This window comes from Curcuma longa, chromosome 15, assembly GCF_044706935.1.
Source record: "Curcuma longa cultivar G26 ecotype Majalengka, Jawa Barat chromosome 15, ITB_CL_G26_1.1, whole genome shotgun sequence".
In the NCBI taxonomy this organism is placed as follows: Eukaryota; Viridiplantae; Streptophyta; class Magnoliopsida; order Zingiberales; family Zingiberaceae; genus Curcuma; species Curcuma longa.
The window spans coordinates 6,321,377-6,344,384 of record NC_133875.1 but is presented as its reverse complement, the minus strand read 5'-3'; the positions used below and the strand labels follow the sequence as shown (position 1 = coordinate 6,344,384).

The 23,008-nt window shown below is 37.2% G+C and overlaps 3 protein-coding genes and 1 long non-coding RNA gene across 5 annotated transcripts; all 4 read right to left on the bottom strand.

Moving 5' to 3' along the window:
• Positions 1-264: 264 nt before the first annotated feature.
• Positions 265-2,848, bottom strand: LOC141845924 (uncharacterized). Its single transcript, XM_074733921.1, has 2 exons — positions 946-2,848; positions 265-905 (listed from the first exon to the last, which is right to left on the bottom strand). Exons 1-2 carry the CDS (start codon positions 2,846-2,848, stop codon positions 265-267), a joined length of 2,544 nt encoding a protein of 847 aa, XP_074590022.1.
• A 7,933-nt stretch (positions 2,849-10,781) lies between these two features.
• Positions 10,782-11,642, bottom strand: LOC141846282 (dormancy-associated protein homolog 3-like). 2 transcript variants are annotated; one of them, XM_074734295.1, is made up of 3 exons: positions 11,480-11,642; positions 11,151-11,408; positions 10,782-11,078 (listed from the first exon to the last, which is right to left on the bottom strand). In XM_074734295.1, exons 1-3 carry the CDS (start codon positions 11,613-11,615, stop codon positions 10,966-10,968), a joined length of 507 nt encoding a protein of 168 aa, XP_074590396.1. In that variant the 5' UTR covers positions 11,616-11,642; the 3' UTR covers positions 10,782-10,965. The 2 variants fall into 2 exon arrangements, with proteins under 2 accessions (XP_074590396.1, XP_074590397.1); XM_074734296.1 differs by having other exon boundaries at positions 11,151-11,381.
• A 781-nt stretch (positions 11,643-12,423) lies between these two features.
• On the bottom strand, positions 12,424-15,306 carry LOC141845748 (uncharacterized). Its single transcript, XR_012603282.1, has 3 exons — positions 15,148-15,306; positions 12,632-12,762; positions 12,424-12,481 (listed from the first exon to the last, which is right to left on the bottom strand). It is a non-coding gene; the product is annotated as an uncharacterized LOC141845748 (long non-coding RNA).
• A 1,656-nt stretch (positions 15,307-16,962) lies between these two features.
• Positions 16,963-17,669, bottom strand: LOC141846283 (FCS-Like Zinc finger 15-like). Its single transcript, XM_074734297.1, has 2 exons — positions 17,308-17,669; positions 16,963-17,215 (listed from the first exon to the last, which is right to left on the bottom strand). The coding sequence occupies exons 1-2, from the start codon at positions 17,487-17,489 to the stop codon at positions 17,122-17,124; spliced, it is 276 nt and encodes a 91-aa protein (XP_074590398.1). The 5' UTR covers positions 17,490-17,669; the 3' UTR covers positions 16,963-17,121.
• Positions 17,670-23,008: the final 5,339 nt, after the last annotated feature.

The following is a 23,008-nucleotide window of genomic DNA, read 5'->3' as shown; positions in this document are numbered from 1 at the left end:
AGGAGATTGCAGTGTTGTATACGTCTACCATTGTCATGAAAACATAAATCTCATCCACAAACCTAAGTCTAGGAATTTGGCTTCTTAAGAATTCTTCCTTTGAAGAAAAATATAATCTTGCATTCTTAGAGACATTTAAATATGCAAAAATAAATAAATAAATAAATACATTACATGCATATATATGATAAAATGTGGTAGTAATACAATATGGCATGGTCGATTTGTCCTCCTTGTGTTACATGAAATTGCTAGTGATTAAATTTAGTAGCCCTTGAAGATTGGTGGAGGTGGTGATGCATAGCTCAACCCACCCACTGGTGGTAAGATATGAACCTCTTCTGGGGACTCTGCTGGAGATTGGTCGGGAGGTGAAAGAGATGAAGAAGTTGGTGTTGGTGTTAGTGTTGCTGTTGGTGTTGGTGGTGGTGGAGAGAAGACAGGAGGTGGAGGTGAGAACACGGGTGGAGGTGGGGATGCTATCGGTGGTGGAGGAGAGTTCACTGGTGGTGGTGGTGGTGGTGGTGAGAAAGCAGGTGGCGGTGGGGGAGGTTGTGTTGGTGGCGGTGGAGGTGGTGATTGGACTAGAGGAGGTGGTGAGTACGCTGGTGGTGGAGGAGACTGAATTGGTGGTGGTGGTGGTGGTGGTGATTGAGTCGGTGGAGGCGGTGAGTACGCTGGAGGAGGAGGAGATTGTACTGGAGGAGGTGGTGACGACTGCACTGGTGGCGGAGGAGATTGTACTGGAGGAGGTGGTACTGGAGGAGGAGATTGTGCTGGAGGAGGTGGTGACTGCACTGGTGGCGGAGGAGATTGTACTGAAGGAGGTGGTGCATTCACGGGTGGCGGAGGAGATTGTACCGGAGGCGGTGGTGAGTGCACTGGAGGTGGAGATGAGGTGGTGGTGAGTGCACAGGAGGTGGAGGTGATTGAATGAAAACACCAGAGGTGGAGGTGATTGTGTTGGAGATGACGATGGAGGTGACTGTCCTGGAGATGATGGTGGAGGTGACTGTATTGGAGATGGTGGTGAGTGCACCGGAGGTGGAGATGATTGTGCCGGAGGTGGTGGTGATGAGAACACAGGAGGTGGAGGTGATTGTGTTGGAGACGACGATGGGGGTGATTGCATTGGAGATGACGATGGAGGTGATTGTCCTGGAGATGATGGTGGAGGTGACTGTATTGGAGATTGTGACGGAGGTGATTGTACCGAAGGAGCCGGTGAGTCCATCGTTGGCGGTGGAGATGAAATTGAAGGAGCTGGTGGTGTTGTGTTTGCCGAAGGAGACGAAGATTTAGTCACTAATGGAGGTGATGAATCCACCACTGGTACTGTTGATGGAGAGTTAACTGGAGTAGTAGTAGTAGTCTGTGAGTGGGATGATTGTGGTGGTGTGTTCTCTGGTTTTGCTGTTGGCGTCTCCGGCGATGACCCCGGCGGAGGTGGTGACCGAAATCGCTCCACTGGTGATCTATCATAAGGTGCTGGCACTGACACTGTTGAAGATGGAGAACTAGGTGTAGGTGTTGAAGATGATGATGGCGGCCTTGATGATGGTTGCGAAGGTGAAGGTGTCGACGACGACGAAGACGATGGAGTGCTAGTCGACGACGACGACGACGGAGTACTAGTCGATGAAGAAGAAGAAGACCCACCACCACACTTTTGCTTGCCACAATCCACTTGGTGATTCACCACAGCCGAACAGGTTTCTGCTTGCCTCTGTCCTGGCCTATTCTCAAGGCAATTGCTTCCATCATCGAACAAGACATTATCATCAGTCTTCGACGATGCCACGCACTCGTCGTCTTCCCCGTTGAAGTAGTTGTCGGAGAAGGTGAAATTAGTGAGGCTAGGCAAGCGACAGAGACTCTTGGACACTTCCCCCGTAAGCACATTGTGCGATACATCCAGTTGTTCCACTTTGTTCAACCCCGTAAAGCTGATCGGAAGCACGCCCACCAGTGAATTCCAACTCGCATCGAACACAGTAGCATTGCCGAGGAGTCCGATCTCCATGGGCAAGCAACCAACGAGCTCGTTGTTCATCAAGATCAACTCGTTGAGAGTGGCTCCCATCCTTCCTGTGCTGCTCGGGATGCATCCCCCGAGCTCGTTGTTGGCCAAAACGATGATCGACGCCGTCGAATTGCCGAAATTCTCAGGAATGCCGGAGGTGAACCTGTTGTTGTTTAAGAAGATGGCGTCGAGTTGCTTGTCGAAGAGCTCCGACGGCAAGGGTCCCTCGAAGTCGTTGTAACGAAGGTCGAGGTACCTCAACGACGGCAAGCCGACGAGCACCATCGGGAATGGCCCGACGAAGCGATTGTTGCTCACGTCGATCTCGTAAAGGAGCAACAGCCTCGAGAAGCTCTTGGGAATGATTCCGCAGAATCGATTGGAGTTGATGTGGAAGAGCGCCATGTCTGTGAGCAAGCCGAGCTCGTTTGGAAGATAACCTGCGATGTCGGCGCCGTTGATGTCGATGCCGGCGACGACGTCGACGGAAGCGTCGTCGAGCGCTTTGGCACAGAACACGCCGGTGTAATTGCACACGTCGGGGCCGACCCAGTCGCCGGTGACATTCGAGGGGTCGGAGTACATGGCGTGACGCCAAGCTTGAAGGGCGATGTAGGCACGTCGAATGCGAGGGTTGGTGAATTGGTAGTCGACTTTCACGTCGAATTCAAAGTCGTCGGAGAGATCGACGTTCTTGGAGAGGCTGAGGAGTTGCCGGCGAGCGATGAAGGCGACTTCGGCGTCAGTGAGAGCGAGAGCGTGTGAATTACAGCAGGCGAGGATGGAGAGGAGGAGGAAGAGGAGAGGTAGACCAAAGGTCTCCATGTCCCCGAAATGGAGAGCCCAAGGCAGGCGATGGTACGAGGGAAGAAGAAGAAGATGGTAATTATAAGTAATAAAATAGAAGGTGAAGGATTGGCTATCCATCTTTCTTGGGGATCTCATTCATTTAAGACTAAAATTAGCATGAAAGAAAATAATTAATGCCCATTATATATAATCTTTTCTTTGGCTTGCTTAAATTTAGTAACTTATTTATTGCTGATTAAATACTATATATCAAATGATTAATATTTATTTTTAATTTAATACAATAAAAGAAATTCATGAAATAAGTTTTCACATGTATCTATCTATGACATTGATCTAATACCTAGTTTGATCCATTTGTTCTTTGAATATTCGAACATAAAGATCCAGAAGGCTGATAAAAAAATATAATGATTTTTGAAAATCATACTTCAGCAAATGTGGAAATAGCTACCCAGCGATCCCATATAGTCGGCTTCACGATCATCTGTGAGGAGGTAAATCAAGAAGTTGCAATTGACCACGACAGGGAGGGCATTACCTTGAATATCACACACACAATAACATTAGTGATTAAAGTAGAGATAATTGAAGGATTAAATATTTACTTGGTGGGCTAATACTCAATTAACAACCCACAATAATTGTCATTAAGGAATTAAACCTAATTAAATGATCTAATACTTAATGCAAAAGATAGTTTATACTATTGGATGGGAATTGTATGTGTAGATCTAATTACTTGGTTTGTTAATATTAATGAGTTGTTAACGGGTAATGAATTTTATGGTGGATAATCTCCTAAAAGATGGACCTAGATATAAGAAGAGAAAATTTAATTTCAATTAGACATGCTGAAATCTACTTCCTTCTTCTTCCTTGGACTCTCCTTCATTGAGATGAGAATTTTAGTTATCGCTCATTCATGCATAAGAGCAGTCCACTGTGCTTGCAGGAATTTTGGTTGGCGACAAGTAAGGAACAATGATTTTAATGTTAGATTCAAGTTGGTCCATAGCTTGCCGTTGCATGTAATTTTCAATTGTAACCTCATAGATGATGATAACTAAATCCTATGATACTTCCTTTAGTTTGATTATGATGTATCACAAATGCTTTCAATAATGTCTTACATCACCTTTGTGTCGGAGGATTTATTCCAAAGTGCATATATTGGTACGCACACGACGAACTATATAATCGTGAGCATGTTGAGTGTTGTGTGTTCATTCTTTGATGAATATTTGATTCTTAATCTATTTACGCAACTAAGAGTTGAACAAATTGATATGAGATATGATTGTTGTTAATGTAAGGAGATTGCAATATAAGTTGGGTAGAGCATAAGCATTGATGAACATGGAGTGGCAATAAAATGATATATTTGATAGGTGTCCTAAGGTAATCGCTTTAAATATTATACTATTTATTTGATAAAATATTACTATTTGAACATACATTCTTTATATATTTAATTTGATCTTAAACTCAATTATTGATGTCCATAATACAATACATAGCATGAGAGCAATTGTGATTGAATCACAATTAGTGGATATCTCTACATGTGCAATTATGTACGTATTGAAATATTCCCTAGTCGATGAATTGATGAGATTGAACATCATCAATTCTGTGAGACTAGCATATGTTAGATTATTTGATTTTGCCAAGCAACCAATCTTCACTGGCTGAAAGTTAACATATAGATGTTGATTAAGGATAACTAGTTCATTGGAAGTGACCCACCATAAGATTTTATATAGTTCTATGAATGTCTAAGAAGATTTCATTGTAGCTCGAGTGCAAGTTTCCTCTGACTTGAGGTATTCAAGTTATCTTACTCATGGAGACTTATATTTTGACATTTTAAACAAGTGTCTCTATGAAAGTGTAGACTCGGGATGATTGGGTATAAGCCAAAGAGACTGAAGGTGTTTGAGTAGCCAACAGAGAAGTTACCACTTCTTTAATTATAAGACGTATATCCTATGGTCACTTGTCAAGATTATTACTCGTAAGTATTTAACCAAAATAATAACATGTTAAGAGGATGATCATCTTGACAGTTGTTTTGAGTAACTTGAATCTGCAAGACAAGAAAATACAGCTTGGGCTAGGTGTGACGTAGTCACACTAGTGGAGATTAACACATAGATAATGTCTTGAACTAAGCAGATATAAAATGGTGAAAAGAACAGAGGCACGTTTAACCGTAGCTTTTGAAGGGTTCAGAAATGGTTTCTGGAATCAACTATAATTTTTCGATTAATTAGGGGGCATGATGTATTACTAAGTATCACTCATGACTTATCCATAATTAATGATTAATTATGGGCGGCCAACATAAACTGAAACCTAAAAAGTTACACGCCCTACGAATTTTTTCAAGAGATATAAAACAAATTTGAGAATTAGATTCTTAGATCAAGAGAGATTGAGTCTAGTTGGCCTAGACGAAAGATAAATATGGAAGATATTTTGCTGGAAAGGAAGTGTGGATGGGTCACGTCTTTTGAAAATAAAGTGGGTCCTCTTTGGTTTAATTATAAACTAAATTAATTTGATTTTAATTAAAGATGGTTTAGTTTTGAACCGATATGGTTTGGTTGTGAATCAAACTTAAATTTAGCGGTTTGAACTTTTGGATTAATGGATGTGAGTTTTTGGTTAGCGAACCAAATCCGTTAGAGGTATATAAATATAACCCTTATAAAGAGTTATTTATAAGGTTTAAAATCTATTTTTTTAATTTAAAATTGTAGCCCCTCTTCCTCCTTGCCGCCCAAGCACCCCGGTTTGGTTTTGAACCAAATTTGAGGCTAAAAGATAGGAATTTGATTTAACATATTTTGTTAATATTTCTTAACAAAATTTTTTTTGTTAAATACATATAAATATATCTCTTATGAAAAGTTATTTACAGGAATTAAAAAGGTAATTGTTAGATTTTAAAAATCCAACACAAACTCCTTCTATTCTCCTCTTGCTGCCGCCCAAGCAACCCCCTTTCTCAAGTTGGCACCGCCCACTTTTGTTAGGGTTTCTTGTTGCCGCCAGCCAAAGAACCTCCTCCAAAGCTTGCCACTAATTTCTAATCTCCAAGGATCAGTACCTTCCAAGGGCCAACTGTTCCGAAGCCAAAGGAAGTTGCAAACCAATGGTGGAAGCAAGGAACGCAAAGAGAAGCAATGGTTGTTTCTCTACTGAAAGGTATCACTTTTTCTTTTTGATTGGATTTTTGTTTCAGGGCAATTGTTACCACTAAAACATGTTAGTACCGATGGAATCAAAATATCTCCACAATGGTATGATATTGTCTACTTTGGGCCTAAACCCTTTTGGCTTTGTTCTTGGGTTCTCCCCAAAAGGCCTCATACCAATGGAGATACTTTCTATCCTTTTAACCTCATGATCTTTTCTATTTACTTTAGATATGTGACTATGTTTGCATCCTTGCAACCCAACAATCCCCCCTCAAACAAAGAACCACAGGCCCCCTTCAACGTCGTTTTTAATGTCTGAATTCTCGACCCACCAGGACTTTTTGCCCCTCTGTCCACCCGACCTACTAGGACTTCCCACCTAGCCGCAGTTAGGACTTTTTACCCCTCGGTCCATCCGACCTACTAGGACTTCCCACCTACTAGGACTTCTCACCTGGTGTCTAGTCCTCTTGATTCAGACACGGGAGCACCCACTTCCTTTGTTTAAGATTCAAACCACATTGTTAGATCTGGATCATGGCTCATCCGGCGGTTAGTCCGGTGAAGATACCACTTGTTAGTACCGATGGAATCAAAATATCTCCACAATGGTATGATATTGTCCACTTTGGGCCTAAACTCTCATGGCTTTGTTCTTGGGCTCTCCCCAAAAGGCCTCATACCAATGGAGATACTTTCCATCCTTTTAACCTCATGATATTTTCTATGTACTTTAGATATGAGACTATGTTTGCACCCTTGCAACCCAACAAAACATCCACAACATATTAGTTTACTGCCCCTTCTTGACAGTGAATCATACGACCTTCTAACGCGCCCACTAGTCCTATAAAATCAACTCACAAAGTAATTAATCTAAATCAAACAAATTCAATCCTCGAACTACTACATTTAGACCTCTTTGATTCACATGGGACTAAGTCACTAAGCGAAAACTAATACTGCTTAGTAATAATTGATGATTACTCTAGGTTCGCTTGGGTAAAATTCTTAAAAATTGAAGATGAAACTTTTGAAAAATTTACCAACTTATGCAAACTAATAGAAAATGAAAAGGATATAAAAATTAAAAGAATATAGAGTGACCATGGTGGAGAATTTAAAAATGCTAGGTTTAATAAATTTTATCAAGTTAATTGATACCACCATGAGTTTTCATGTCATAAAATCTCATAATAGAATGGAATAGTAGAAAGGAAAAATAGAACTCTACAAAAAGTAGCTAGGACAATGTTAAATGAATACAAACTAACCAACCAATTCTGGACTGAGACAATAAGCACAGCCTGCTGTATTCAAAATAGGATATTAATTAATAAACATCATAATAAAACCGCCTATGAAATATATTATAATAAAATATCTAATTTAAATTACCTAAAAGTATTTAGATATAAAATACACATACTAAACATAAAAAACTACTTAAGAAAATTTACATCCAAAACCACTAAGAGAATATTCTTAAGTTATTCTACAACTAGTAGGGCATATAAGATCTATAACAAGGATACCCTAAAAGTTGAAGAAACTATAAATATAATATTTGATGAAGAAAGTAACAATAATCAACCTAATGAACAAAATAATCCACAAAACCAAGAAGAAGAGGAAATTCAACCTAACCTAAGCATAACCAAACGAGAAGATAGAACTGACCCAAACATAATTGAACCAAATACTACACGAGCACCTAGATTAAGAGTCAATTACCAACCTGATCAAATATTAGGTGATCCTAACCTAGAAGTTCGAACTAGGTCATCCTATAGAAATCTAAGTCAAATAGTACTAATATCCAATATTGAACCAAAGACTATAGAAGAAGCCCTACTTGACCCTTATTGAATAATAATAATGCAAAAGGAACTAGCGCAATTTAAACGAAATCAAGTATGGGACTTAGTTTTCATGCCAAACAACAAATATATCATAGAAATTAAATGAGTGTTTAGGAATAAAATAGATGAAAAAGGGAAAGTTGTAAGAAACAAAGCTAGACTAGTCGCTAAGGGGTTTAGCCAAATAGAGGGACTAAACTACAATAAAACATATGCACCCGTAGCTAGACTTGAATCCATCAGAATGTTACTAGCCTACACGGCTCACAAAGGATTCAAGCTCTATCAAATAAACGTAAAGTCTACATTCTTGAACAAATTCATTAAAGAAGAAATCTATATACATCAACTACCTGGGTTTGAAGATAAAGATCATCCAAATTATGTCTTCAAACTCAAGAAAGTCTTATACGGCTTCAAACACATACTTAGGACATGGGACTGTCAACATACCTAATCTAAAGGTTTTAATCAAGGACAAATTGATCCTTCATTGTTTGTTAAAACCATAAAAAAAAAAAGGAATTCTTCATAGCCCAAATCTATGAAGATATCATTTTCGGTTCAACTAACACTAAATTCTTAAATAAATTTATTGAACTAATAGAAAATAAGTTTGAAATAAGTTGGTAGGTGAGTTACATTTTTTCTTAGGGTTACAAATAAAATAGACTAAAGATGGTAATTACATTTATCAAACTAAATATGCTAAAGAGCTAATTAAAAAAACTAGCATGGAAAATATAAAAGAAATAAAAACACTCATAGCAATAAACATAAGTATTGATAGCGACCTAGCTAAAGAAAATAAGTAAACTTAAAATACTGTAAGAGTATAATAGACAGTCTACTATACTTACTATAGGATGGGATGACGAAAAAGAAGTCGGCAAATAAGTGATGGATGTACTAATTTTTTTAGCATGATGGGATGTGATGGAAATTGAACCATGTACTAATTTAAAAATGTTGCTTTGTTGTTAAACATATGTTTTGTTTTTGAATGTTGCTTTGTCGGTGAATGAGGCTTTGTTGTTATCATAGATGGGTTTCTGAATATTTAATGTATCATGGATTTTGAATGAATTAATGTAAGATGAATTTCGATAGTTGAATGTTGAATGCAATGTAAACAGTAATTTTGAGGGGGTAAATTTTTAATTAAAATTAATGATGAAAATATAATTTAATAATAGATAATTTAATTTCCATCGCTAAAATATATTAACGATCAAAAATCTTGCGACTGAAATTTCAATGACTAATAAGTGTTTTTCTTGTAGTGTGATAATTAAGGAATGAGAGTGAATTTTTGTAATTTTCTAAATTGCAGCGTATGCATGCGGACATGATTCATACATGGTCAGTATCTAGTTCGAGTCAAATCGAGTCGAGTCAATAAATGGGTAGCATCAAGTAAAATAGCAAAATATAGGATGTGAGATGCAAGGAAAGTGGGAGGTGGTACATCCAATTGTTGGAATTATGTAATTATGTCTCGATTAGTAGTGATTAATCATATTTAATCTCAACTAATTATTTAATTATATCTCAACTAACTAGTATGACTTAGAATTCAAACCTATTTAATAGATTTCAACTAACATTATTTCTATATAATCCAATTTAATATTTTTTATTCATATATTTTTATACAAGATTTTAAATCTTTATATTTTACTGTAAATTAGTTTTATAATTTTTTGTAAAATAAATTTGAACTAAGATAAATTTAAATTTCTTTAGTTAATCTTTTATTTGACGTCTCAACTCTACAACAATCTTAAAAACCAAAATTTATCCCGGAGTTAGATATAAGATCTTTCTTATGTCATTAGACAAACTTCTATTATATCATCATCTATATTTAAATAAATTTATCATATTGAAAGATTATTAATCAAATCTTTTATTATCTTTCTATCTCAATTAATATCCATATTTATCATGGTCCCACACAAAGCCGTCAAGTTAAGTTAGATTTGTCGGATTGATTCGTTCTACTAAACAATTTAAATGGATTAGATTAAAATTTTATCAATCTATTTAAAATTAACTCTAAACAGGCCAACCCACATGGATTGCGGATCTCAACGGGCTAGCATGTGGTGAGCTCCAATTAGTCCACAAATTGAGAAGAAAAAAATTTTAAAACTCAAAATTAAAATGAAAAAATCAATAGACTAATCCGTCTAATTTGTAATTCAAATTTAAATATTTTAATTTTTTTTATATATTTTTTTATGAGCTCAAGTAACCCACCTGATTAAGTAATTTGAGATTTTTCAACCATTAAGGATGATGGATCGCCTCATCAAATGGCGAATTTTTTTCAAATAAACCCGTGACCGTTCTAATTTCACACCACTTAAAGTATTTATTAATGACTAAAATATATACATATTATCTTAAATGTATAACATTTAATTCTATATAATATAACAGATTTAAAAATTCACTACTCGATTCTAAAAAAATTACTCTTTTAATTTAATTATATAAATTATTTTTAATCTACCATAACAAAACTTCATTAAGCACAACCTAATTAATCGACTAAAATAATTAATATTTAGATTAATCATTATCCGACCAAGAGCAGCACACGGAGCAACCGGCGGGCTAGCCGCCGAAGCACGTGGACCCTCTTTTTCTGTGCCCCAACCGGCTGGCTAGCCGCCGAAGCACGTGGACCCCATTTCTGTGCCTCTGCGAATTAAGTTACAAGGAACTGTCACCGGAAGATGCTCCAGAACTTCTCGATTAATCCTAATAATCGATCACCGATCACCGATCACCTCACCGATCAAAATTAGAGAACTGGATGAGAGTAATTTTACTGGAAAATCATTTGTGACACACGAAACAAGGTCAACCCCAAACCCCAAATCCAAACATATCATACAACTAAAAAATATTACAGGCATCCTCTTCTACATGCACACATGATCACCAGCTACGCACAGATCGAAAGCTCGCTCGCTCGCTCCAGATTAGTAGGAGATCAACATCCACTGTCTATATATTTATTTATTTATTTATTTTATTTTATTTTATTTATTTATTACACGTCGAAGGGAGGATAAGTGGAAGAAGAACTCGAATCCGCCGCCGGGGATCTCCTCTCCATCGAGTCCGACATTGACTTCCGCCTGAACCGCTGCGCTCCTCCGGCGCCTGTTAATCAGTGAGCTCTTCGTCAATATTTGCTGAAAGTTTAATCAATCAGTTCGTGTAGTATATGTGTACCGGCGAAGGGAGAGAGGGGAGGGGTGGAGCTCGCCGGCGACGACGGCGGAGTGCCGCTCCCAGGCGACGACCACCCGGGAGGCCGCTTTATCATAATGCTCCGCGTCACTCTCGGCTCCTCCCCCATCTGCGGGCCGGTAATTACATTCATGCCCTCCCCGCTGCTGCTTGTTCTTCCCCCAGCCGCCGCCGCCGCTGCCGCCGCTGCCGTCGGCGTCGGCGTCGCCGCCCCTGCAACGTCAGGATAAGTGGAAATATCTAGATCGACGTCGTCAGACGCTGGATCCGCCATCAGAAGGAAATTAAAGGTTAAGTAATTCTTTGCTCACCTACGGGTGAAACGACGCCGGGGGAGGAGGCGGAGGAGGAGGAGGAGAAGGATGGCGGCTTGCGGAGGCGGCCGAGGCCGGAGTCGGGGCGGGGGCCGGCGAGGGTGTCGTCCCAAAGCTTGTCGAGTAGGCCCATCGAGATACAGAGAGAGAGAGAGTTGCTTCAAGCTGGTCGCCCGGCGTTATCCACACGGAGGATATAAATAAGCGGGGGCGAAGCTGCAGGGAGTGGGGCCCGCGAGAGAGGATAAGATCGGAATCCGGGGAGGCGTGGCGCTCACGTGCGCTGCGAGCTGAGGGTTCATTCATAGCTGGTGGGGCCAGCGGTTCGGTTCAGTTTACGTAAAAGACAAAGGAAATTCTTTCTAAATTTCATGTTTTTTAGAAATTAATTTTATGATGTGCTTTATTTGTTTAAATAAATTTAGTGTGTGATTTTAAAATTGATCATGGTGGTTTGGTAGGCTTTCTTAATTATTTATATCATTCTTTTGATAATTTTTTAAAAGAGCAACACAATTATTTTTAACCTATATGAAATTGTGTTTATATGAACTTAAAACTCAACAAAAGATACAGATATCTTGAACCTTCTACATAGAAATCATTTAACCACAAAACATCCCACACAGTATCAGAGAAGAAAGTGAATAGGGAGGGCATGATTTGGGATACCTTAACTTCCAATGTAAGATTGCAATGATTTGCCCAAACAATGAAAACCTAGCTGGGGCATTCCAATCATCAACAAATTTTTAGATCATAAAAAAGTAGTAAAAACAATGAAAGGCCTCTTTACCACCATCTTTTGCCAAGGGACGTTCATGAGGTGCAATGACCAGTGCAATTGTTCCCCATTTCGAGAGACAGTGGCCCTCACAAGCAGTCGCTTGCACCAAAACTCAGCAGGTGCCATCATGAAGACAGGATGTGCAAGGCTCCTGCTATTTCTAATGTAAACCACAAACTGAAGGAAGACAGTTTGTGCAAGGTTGTCGACTTCTGCATGGACAATTACATTGAAGAAGTTGAAAAAAATCTTACCCCTTGGAGATAGTTGCAAAGTTCAAAACTAAAAAAACACCAAAAAAAAAAAACTTCTGAAACTAAAAGAAGACATTATGGTCTGCAATAGCAAGATTAGTCTTCCACCTCCCCCCATCATTTTCTGCAAAGTTGAAATATCTGAGCTCATAAACACTTGATCTTTGTTTGAGGCAATCACTTGGAGCCAATCGCACACATTGTATCTCTGTGTACTTCTTTGTCAAGTATTTCAAAACCTGGAAGTAAAAAAAAAATAGATACAGTAGAGCAATTATCCCTGAGATGCCAGTGCTATCAGTTCCACACAAACCAAACGCCATCAAATGCCAACTTAAATAAAATGTACACGAGTTGGAGAAACCACTAAATCCAAAATCCATGAATAAACCAATAGAAAATGAAATGTGCAGATATAAATAAAGCATAAACAAGAAGAAACAAAATCTATCAAACATCCAAGTAAAAACGAACCAATGAAAAAATGAAATATGCAAATATCTGTAAAACAGAAACAAAAACTATTTCGTTGATGGGCAGTGAGCCAAATCTTCCAAAGACATAATTTGGGCAAAAACACAATTAAAATAAGCATTAACTCTCTGAAATTGTTAGGAGCAGATTTATCAAAAATGAGATAATTTTAGCCTATAGACCTAAAATCTAAGCAAAACTAACCAATGCAAAACGAAATTACTAATACTAGCAAATAAAATTAGAATTTATCTAGTTGAAGCTCTGATGGATTGTTTTTAGAAAGAACATTGCATCACACTACTGCACAAGAAGAACAAACCTCCAATGACTTGATAATCAACTTACCTTGCACTAGCGCACCCTGAGACACAAGGAGAAATGGACTTCAAATTGGCCAGAGAATCTCATGGAAGAGCTTGGTTGATCTTTTTTCTTTAATGCACCCCCCCCCCCCCCCCCCCCCCCCCCCCCCCCCCCCCCCCCCCCCCCTTTTTTTCTTAACGCCCCTCCCTTAACTAATCCTCAAAAAACAAAACCCAAGACCATTTGATGGTGAAACTTTAAACGGAAAATTTTATTTAGATTCAAGGAATTTGTCCAACAAGGCTCATCTTATTTTAAAACCTTTTCAAGGATAAATTTTAGAATTTTAAAATAAATAAATATTTTTAAAAAACATTTTCACACATGAGAAATTGCTTGGACTCGCACTGAGATAGCCCAATCCACACCTGGTTGGTTGAATATGTGCAGTTGGCTATCTAAATTTATGCATATCCTCCATGCACAATGTACAGAAGGAACACGCAAGAAATTGCTTATAAATGCCATAATGTCCCTTTAACTTTTAGATGTGGGAGTAAAAGCAACGCCAAGACACAAAGAGAACAACAAATTTAGATGAAATCATGGGGGATTGTTGATTTTTAAAAGGAGATTTTGAATAAATGGGTTGTTCTCCCCAACTTTAGTCACACATCCAAAAGTAAAAGGGCCATAAAGACGTATACAAACAATCTCTTACATGTCCCACTTGCACATAGTCCATGAATATGGATATATATAGTGTGGGTTAGCTTGGCTAACAACACACGCATGCTGAACTAGCTACGTTCGGGAATAAGTCAAACTAGGCTCAAGTACAAGCTAAACAAAGATGGCACGCACATGACACATCACAAGTATAAATAGCACAACCAATTCCTCATGTGTGAGACGGAATTCTTTGCAACTTTTTTTTTTTTAAAATCCAATCTTATCTTTGAAAAGGTCTTCTTCCGTAAACATTTTTTGATAGATGAGTTGTACAATTACATAAGCCTTGTTGGATAAATTGTATTATCTGATGGAACCAAAAAGACCTAAAGAATATTTTTAAAAGAGCAGGGTCATTGTGGACCATGTTATCTCTTAGAGAAAGAAATAAACTAAAAAGGTACCTCTCTTCAAAGTTGCAAAATTAGAAGTCACATTTCAATTTCAGAGATCACCATCTTCATGCATAGAAATCAAAATTTTGCAATAAGTAGAGGTAAGGAGTATATAATCCTACACCAAAGAGCTACTTCAAATCATTCATGAAAAAAAAAAGAACTACAGGACAAACAATGGTGTCCACACCATTGTTTGTCACCCACAAACCTTAGTAGGTACCAATCCATGAGAAAGCTAGTTCACCTACGTACAATAAATTCCATATTCCAAATAACAGCAAAAAAAAAAAAAAAACCTAGCCATTGCATAGCATTATGCTCCAATGAAAGACCGATCAGATACTATTGCATTAAAAACAAACGTTTATACTACCTAAAACAAGGAAAATTTAAGATGGCCACTACCTCCAAACAATGAAATTTGCTACTATCGAGTATTGTGCAGCTCCATTAATCACTCGCAAAAACATCTATTTTCATTAATAAAATATGACTCAAAGTGCTTCAAAAGTGAATATTGAAACGAACCATTTCCTTCACAAATGATACCAAACCAACACAAACGAAGAGGATAATTCACCAATGCAACCTAAGTGCACTTTTAACCTCGAACTCGAGAAGACAGATTCTCCGCGATATGGAAATTGAAGTGGCAGATTATAGAGGGAAATCAACGGATTAAAAATAATTCCAAGGAGAAGTAGAAGCAACTACCTCTTCGAGAAGGGGCCCTCCGAGGTGACCATGAGCCTGTTCTTGTTCTCCTAGGGCGACAGCCTCACCGCCACCGACCACGATCCTCTCATGGAGGGATCTCTCCAGCGCAGCGGATCCCTTGTTCTTGCCTCCGCAGCCGCATCGAGAGTAGGGTTTTAGCAGAGAATCGGGTGCCGTATCGATCGACGCTACGTTTTTATAGGTGAGCCAATTCGTTAAAATGTCTCGCGGCGTAGAATTAGGGAGAATTAGGCATGTAGTTTTATAACGTGTGCCAACATCTCAATGCTCATTCAACTTCTAATGTCCCTTTTAATATCGCTTCTATTAATCTTCCACTTCAACAAAAGACGTAATTTATCATCTCAATGGTTTCACACGATCGACTTCACGACTATCTATGAGAAAGTAAATTGAAAAACTACAGTTGATCACTACGAAGAGGGTATTGTCTTTCGTTGAGATTCAACTCTTGTCCATCTCAACAAGTCTGTCATGTACTAACCAATTCAATTATATCCCGAAGACTTCTATTTCCACAATTTTTATGAGATTGTTGCTTGTGTTAAGTTGTCTTTTCTAACATCTCTTCCATGAGAGAAATTGTAACATCGGAGGAACCTTTTATTCACTTGTATCAATCTACAATACGATCCCAACTCGAATCGTATTGATACTACTATGTAAACTTTGATTGATTTGCATGTTACAGCGGCATTGGAGTGGTTTGACTCCGATTTTGGTCTTAGATTTGCTTCGCAAATTGATGAGGAGAAGGTAGGTAGACACAATGGATCAAACAAAGATTTTGTAAAGATCTTTGATACCACGAAGATAGGGGATGATCGACTCGCAAAAATATCGCTTCATTCTCAATTCAACAAGCTTATATCAGAATTAAGAGCATCAAATTCTCTTCAAAGGCAAAAGGAAAAACAAAAAACTTTAATCACTATTATAAATTGGATCTCTTAAGAGTCTTCAAGAAGGCAACAAGCATTGTTCTCTATCCTTTTCTTGCTTTATTCGTCTTCCGAAAAAGAAGGCATATACCAAGATGGACACTAAACAAGTCGAGGTGTTGCTTTCACTAGTGAGTTTCTTCGTCTCCATGTCAAGCCTTTAGCCATGGATAAGGTTAATTTTGTGGGAGATGGGGCCATTCAGTGACATTATTGTACAAGTGCCAAGGGAGGAAGGAAGGAAGATACATTTTATTAATATTGGATGCAGGATAAGGTGATCATCATCTTCTATCATATTATTCTTTATATATGGCAATATATTAGAGAGTCCATTATAGATAGTTTGCTTTTCAGGACATAGTTGAATTAATTACTGTGGGACAGACTTGTTGAAATGAATAAGAATCGAATCCTTCTTCGTAATAACTAATTGTAACTTCTTGATTTACCTTTTCATAAATAATCATAAAGCTGAACATATGAAATTGTTAAGATAGCAAAATCCATCTTATATGCTAAGTGTTTAATTAATTAATGTGACAATAGACAAGAATATTGTATCTCATAAATATTAATATTTAAAATTGTAAAACACTACTCAGACTCCTCATCAACATCACTTGTTCTTCTTTATCTGTCTTTCTTTCTTACCTTTTGCTATATTTCCATTCATTTCATAATTTGCCTTGATAAATACCCATGAACTAGTGGAATTCATCCATCTATTTATATATTTTATCTTTTATTTTGCTCCAGTTCTTACTGATGCTGAGCTTATCAGCAAAACTGCTGTATTATGATCAACACAAAAATACAGGTTGCGATCGATGATCAGCTCTCAGATTTTTCCTACCAAATTTCCGTACGAAATGATCATGATTAAAAACTAGTTTTGATCTAAAAGAACAAGTTTTTACACCAAAAACAAAAGCAAGAAGAAAAAAAACACAAGCCTTTTTTCCACGAAACATAAAAAGGAAGGAAATTTAATTTGTTCTTGAGCTGTTCAATCCCGGAAGTAATTGCTCCTCCCGCCGGTCTCCTCGTCCATAAACATCTGCCGGCGGCGGCACTCCTCGCTGCAGAAACCTCGATCTCCTCTGCCAAAAGCCACAGTCGCTAGCTCGACGAACTTATAAAAGGAAGCGAGAAAAATAAAAACCAGAGCTTTACTGACTACGTACGTACTCACCTGTACATGTAGATGTCCTTCCCTTGCTGAAGCTTCCTCCTGCAAAGGAAACAGCGGTCCAAGAACGTACTGCCGCCGCCGCCGCCGCCTCCGTGGCTGCTGAGTAAGGAAGTCTTGGAGATGATTTGGGCGGGGCGGCGGTGAGGCTGCTGGGCTTCCAAGAGAACGCCTAGGCCTGCCATGGCCGCTGGTTTCTCTTCTCCCTGGCTCCTCCCCTGCTCTTGAGCCTCGAGTCGAGTTGAGTTGGTGGAGTATTTAAGTGGAAGGGAGGAAGGGGAGGAGCAGGAATGGAGGTGAGGTGGGCCGCCGGAGAAGGGTAAGGCGGCACGGAGTGATGGGGATCGGGGGAGCAGCGAGCACGATATGGACCTCGGAGTGGTCGCTGCTTTGTCTTTAGTGCATATTCGGGGTTATAATATTAAGGGAGAGCGTTGAAGCGTGATAATGGACGGGAGACAGATGGGAGCATCTGATTGGAGGAGTTGGTGAGGGCGTCAGTGGTGGGATGCCTTTGGGACTTTGTTTTGGGGTTTTGTGGAGCATTTGATTAACCGCCGAGTCTTTAGGGTTTCGGCTATTAATACGGTAATAGTTATTGTTAAAAAATTATTATTTTTTTATTTTTTAAATATTTTTATTTTAATATTATTATATCAGTTATAATCAAAAGATTTTTATTTTAATATTAATTTTATATATTTAAGGAGAAAATTGGAGATGATTTTTTAAAGGGTGTCCTATTTTATTGTTCTATTCTATTAATTTATTTAAATATCTTTTAATATTATTTTTTATTGTTATCTCTTGCTAAATTTTGAGTCAGTAAATAAAATTTTATAATATAATATTTATGAAATCTAAATGTATTATTTTATACTATTATCACCTGCCTAAATCTTGAATCGGTGAATAAAAATTTATATTATAATAGCTATGGAATCATAATTATTATAAGTGGATCTATTCAAAAATATTCATGTTAAATCGTAACTGCTACAACGTAAATTCAATTTTAAATTCAGATAGGTTTAGAAAATAGAGTTTAGAGTTTAAGCGAGAGATAACAATACTAAACAATATAGATCAGTATTGAAAAATATTTAAATAATTGTACATAAATGAATAGTATCAAGAGGTACTTTTTTATTAAAAATAAATATGGGACATCCCTACAACGGAAAAAAAATAGCATCATCTGGATTTAATAGTTATATCAATTATAATTATAACTATAAAATTTGATAAATTGATTTTAAAAATATTTTGATACAATAGTATTCTATATATAATAATTTTAATTAAATTATAACAATTTTATAGATATTGTTATAACAGCTAAATAAAAGTATTTTGGATTAAAAAAATAGAATGAGATCATTTTGACGAAAATAAAAAACAAGGGAATAACCTTTTTTAATTTTTTGCATTATTATAGTTTTTTAAAAACAAAATTTAGTATGCTGATTTACAAAGTCATTTAATTTAAAAATTAATAATCTTAACCATTTTAGGTTTATAAACATTTATAATATAATACATTAAGAAACAAACAAGTTAGCTTTTAAATTAGTTTGCCAACCTGTTAAGTCTTAACTTTGAAGCCATGAGATGTATGAAATAATACTTTTCCCCCTTCTTTGGCATTGGTGCTTGAGGTTCCTCAAAAAAAAAAAAAAAAAAAAATCTCAATCAGTCTCAATTAATTCCGAATATAAAAGTTTTCTGCTAGACCACCAGATAAATCTGAAACGTTCACTGTTGGATAAGAAATCGTTTACATTTTTAAATTTATGTAATGGACAAACCAAGAGAAAAAATCATCCACTTCTAAAATTAATTGGGTCAATAAAAATATAAATATCTGAATTATAAAAAAAATATAAAATGTTTAAGAGTGAACAATGTCAATAGACATATTTAGAAATATTATTAAAATATATAAAAATTTAAATATATGTGTCAAAATTTATCATCTTAATTTTTAAAAAATAAGTTAAAATTATTGATAGTTTAGTCTTAAAATAATTTTGATGGGAAAATATCGATACTATATTAGTTATTATGATTCACTTCAACTGTAGTTTTCCGATTTATTTCCTCATACATAGTCGTGGGGTCAACCGTGTAGAGCCGCTGGAGTGGCAGATTCCACCTTTTGCTGAAATAATTCACTTCAGCATAAGGTGGAATTTACCACACGGTCTGTCCCACGATCATATGTGAGGAGATAAATCGAGAAGTTACAGTTGGGCACGATGAATGAGGGCTTTGTCTCGGCTTCGCCGAAATTCGACTTTTGCCCACTTCAACAAATCTGTTCCGTCATAACCAACTAAACTATGCTCCGGAGGCGAATCGAATTACTTTATGTTGTAGAGATGTTGTTGCATCAAATTAAAGCTTCTACACTTTGAGCCAAATTTTTTTTCCCTTCGTAGTTGAATGTTGAATATCTACCCGTCTTTTATGTAATTGTAAGCATCCAACTAAACCTCTAACTCATTGGAACAACTTTTATTCTCATCTAAATTAATCTTCTTCTTCTTCATCATCATTATTATTAGTCTCTTCACTCTAGATGAGTCTTTAAAAAATATTGCAACTCGATTATAAACGAGACCTTTCACGTAAATTGGGCAGCAACAGATCGATGTTTGTACAGCATGTGGAGATGGTCCTCTGACAGTGGGATACTTGGAACTGTGGGTGCAATCGGTAGGTTTTGATATTTGTTTTAGCGATATGTTTTAATAGAATCGGGTCAAGATTGATCTGGACGAGAAGTCTAAATAGATCAAGAATGAATAGATATTTGATAAATTAATAGAAAGTCCTGATAAATCAAGATTAACCTAGGCAAGTAAAAAGTTATGATAAGTCAAGATTAACCTAAGTAAGTGGAAAGTCCAAATAAATCAAGAGTAATAGGATATCTAATAAATGAGAAGCTCTAACAAGTTGAGAGAATCAGATGTTAGACAAAGAAAAATCTTGTTGATCGGATATCTGACAAAAAAAAAGTTCAAGCAAATCATGGGGATCGGATCGGACAATGGGATAGTCCAAGTAGATTAAGATTGAAAGAATGTTTAGCAAAAGAAAAACTCAAGCAAATTAAAGGTGATCATATGTTTGACAAAGAAAAAGATTCTAAATGAGTGAATCTTAGGTAATAGGAAGACTCAGAGGAGTAAACTCTGAGTAAATAGAAGAATCCTAAGAAAGTAAACATTGGGTAGTTAAAAAGAGAATGAACTCCAAGCAAGTTACATATTTGTATATTTTGTATGCTAGTTGTTCGCATGTGTGTCTTGTAAAAAGCTAGAGCTAGATCAATACTCAGAAGATCGGACTTATAAGTCCGATCAACCTGAATTGGTCTAGATGATCAGAACAACAGTTTGGGCGACCAAATACTAGTTCAAGCGATCGAAATCTATCTGATCGATCATAATAGGTCTGATCGATCAGAAAATCAAATAACATTGAGTTTTTGGCAATCAATCCATAGATTAAATTTTACTAAGTTTTGATAGACCAAAAAGACTTCCAATCAAAAAAAGTGATAATCAGACTCTAAAAATGAAAATAGAGGCTCAAAGATTATTCACTCATTCACATTCAATCCTCTCTATCCTTCATTCTCAAAAAGCTCCCAAAACTCTGCTCATGCGATCTTGGAAACTTCTAGACGAATGTTACATGCATTCAAACTCTTCAGAAGCATTGGTACTTTAATGTTTTAATTTTTTATAATTATTATTATTTTCTTGTGTTTGTGTTGTTGATAAATCTCGTAAGAGATTTCTCCGCCTTTAAAAGATGCCGATAAATGAGAAAATATTAGTAGACTACGATTCATGTATAGTCTTGAACATACAACCCTGTGGATTGTAAACTAAGTAAATTCGATATGTATATTCTTTACTTATTGTTCTTTAATTTATATTTCCCCTACTTATTAACTTTGAAAAAGAACAACACGAAACAAGCATTATACACCCCCTCTAGCGCGCACTACTATCCTACATGAACGACTTCAATTGCATTTTGCTTCAGGCAAAGTGTACAACCCAATCGGTTAGCTTGACTAGAATGATGGACCTGATCTAGACTTGACTGCCCAACTAATCCAATTTTGGCCCACTTTGCCTGTCCAACCAATTCGGCCTAGTTCAGTCTAGTCCATCTAACTCGCTTGGCCCCTGAAAAGATAAAATGGTCACACCATTTTAATCTATCCAAATGAAGGCTGGTTAAGACTTGTCAGACCAACTGAGTAAACAAATAAACTTATTTCTTTGCTGCCATAAATTACATACATATATATATATTATTCATGTGATCACACTCTTGTGTTCTAACAAAAAAAAAATGAAATTCACTACTTCAGCACTTTCTGGAAACTTACACAGTTGGCGCCATTCGACCGCAGAGTCGATTATATGTGAAGAGGTAAATCAAGAAATTGTAATTGACCATGATGGAAAAAGATATTATCTCGGGGAGGCTTCGTCTCGAGATTCGAATCATTATCCTCTTCTGTAACTTTGCTTTATCGTAACTAATTCAGCTATATTCCGGATGCCATGTGGTCACACTCGATCGATATTCTCTCAGTGGTCCTGATCAAATACTACCTATCGACAGAGAAAAACTAAAGAAGTAAAATCTCATTCTAAAAGTTCTCCGATCTCATTACAATTTACAAGCTCTCTGCTCTTTCAGCGTCCCTGTGCATTAATGCGAAGCCTGCGTTGTCGCGGCTGCTCTGCACGCTCCTCGAGACGATAATCCCCGTGCTGCGCCCACAAAATTTGATCCGATCCGAGCTAGCATGCATAAAATAAGGGCCAATGATTGGATTTTGTTGGATTTAGCGATGAGAAGACAAGAGGAAGAGGTTGCAGTGTGGAAGTGGAAGACGAAGAAGGCTGCTGACAACGCATGAGGAATTGTCGAGCTGGTGCGCGAGCTGTCCACGTGCCGCCAACCAACCGAATGTTTCACCGTCGACGCGAGTTCGAAGGTTTTGGAAAAACAAGAAAAAGGCCGCATGCATCGAGTCATTTATTGAATTGCTGCCACCACAGCATCATCATCAGCATCATCATCTCCAGGTTTCATTGTGCAAAGGGATTTGGGTTAAGGGGTTAAAAGGATGAAGTGGATTTGGAGTTTTATGGTTTATGTCGGGATATAATAAAAGTCTTATATTGAAAATATATTAAAGAAAATTTAAAATTATAAAATGGAAATATCTATATTAGTATGACATTTATTTTAAAATAAAATATAAAAATAAAATCATGAAAATATGAATCTAAAGTGGATAATATTATATCATTTTAAAAGATATATGTAGATTCTATCGGATCTAACAGTGGTATCAGAGTAGGTTTATATGATATTATATAGGGGCGACTCTCACGGTAGGACATCCAAAGGACTAATTGAGGGTAAAAAATTTCCTTCAAATGAGGATCGCAATCAAAGGATGCTCCGTTGGCCGAATTTACCCTGGTTAAATTTCCGTGGGACCGAATCGGTCACCCCCAGGGATTGAGTCCATGAGACTGATTGGGATTATCATTTTTTTTATATGGGATCTGGATAATTGGGAGCAATAAAAAATTGTTAAAGTTGACCAATAAAGAATCCGTTATAATTGTTAAAGGCTCTCAATGGTCTTTTATTTGAG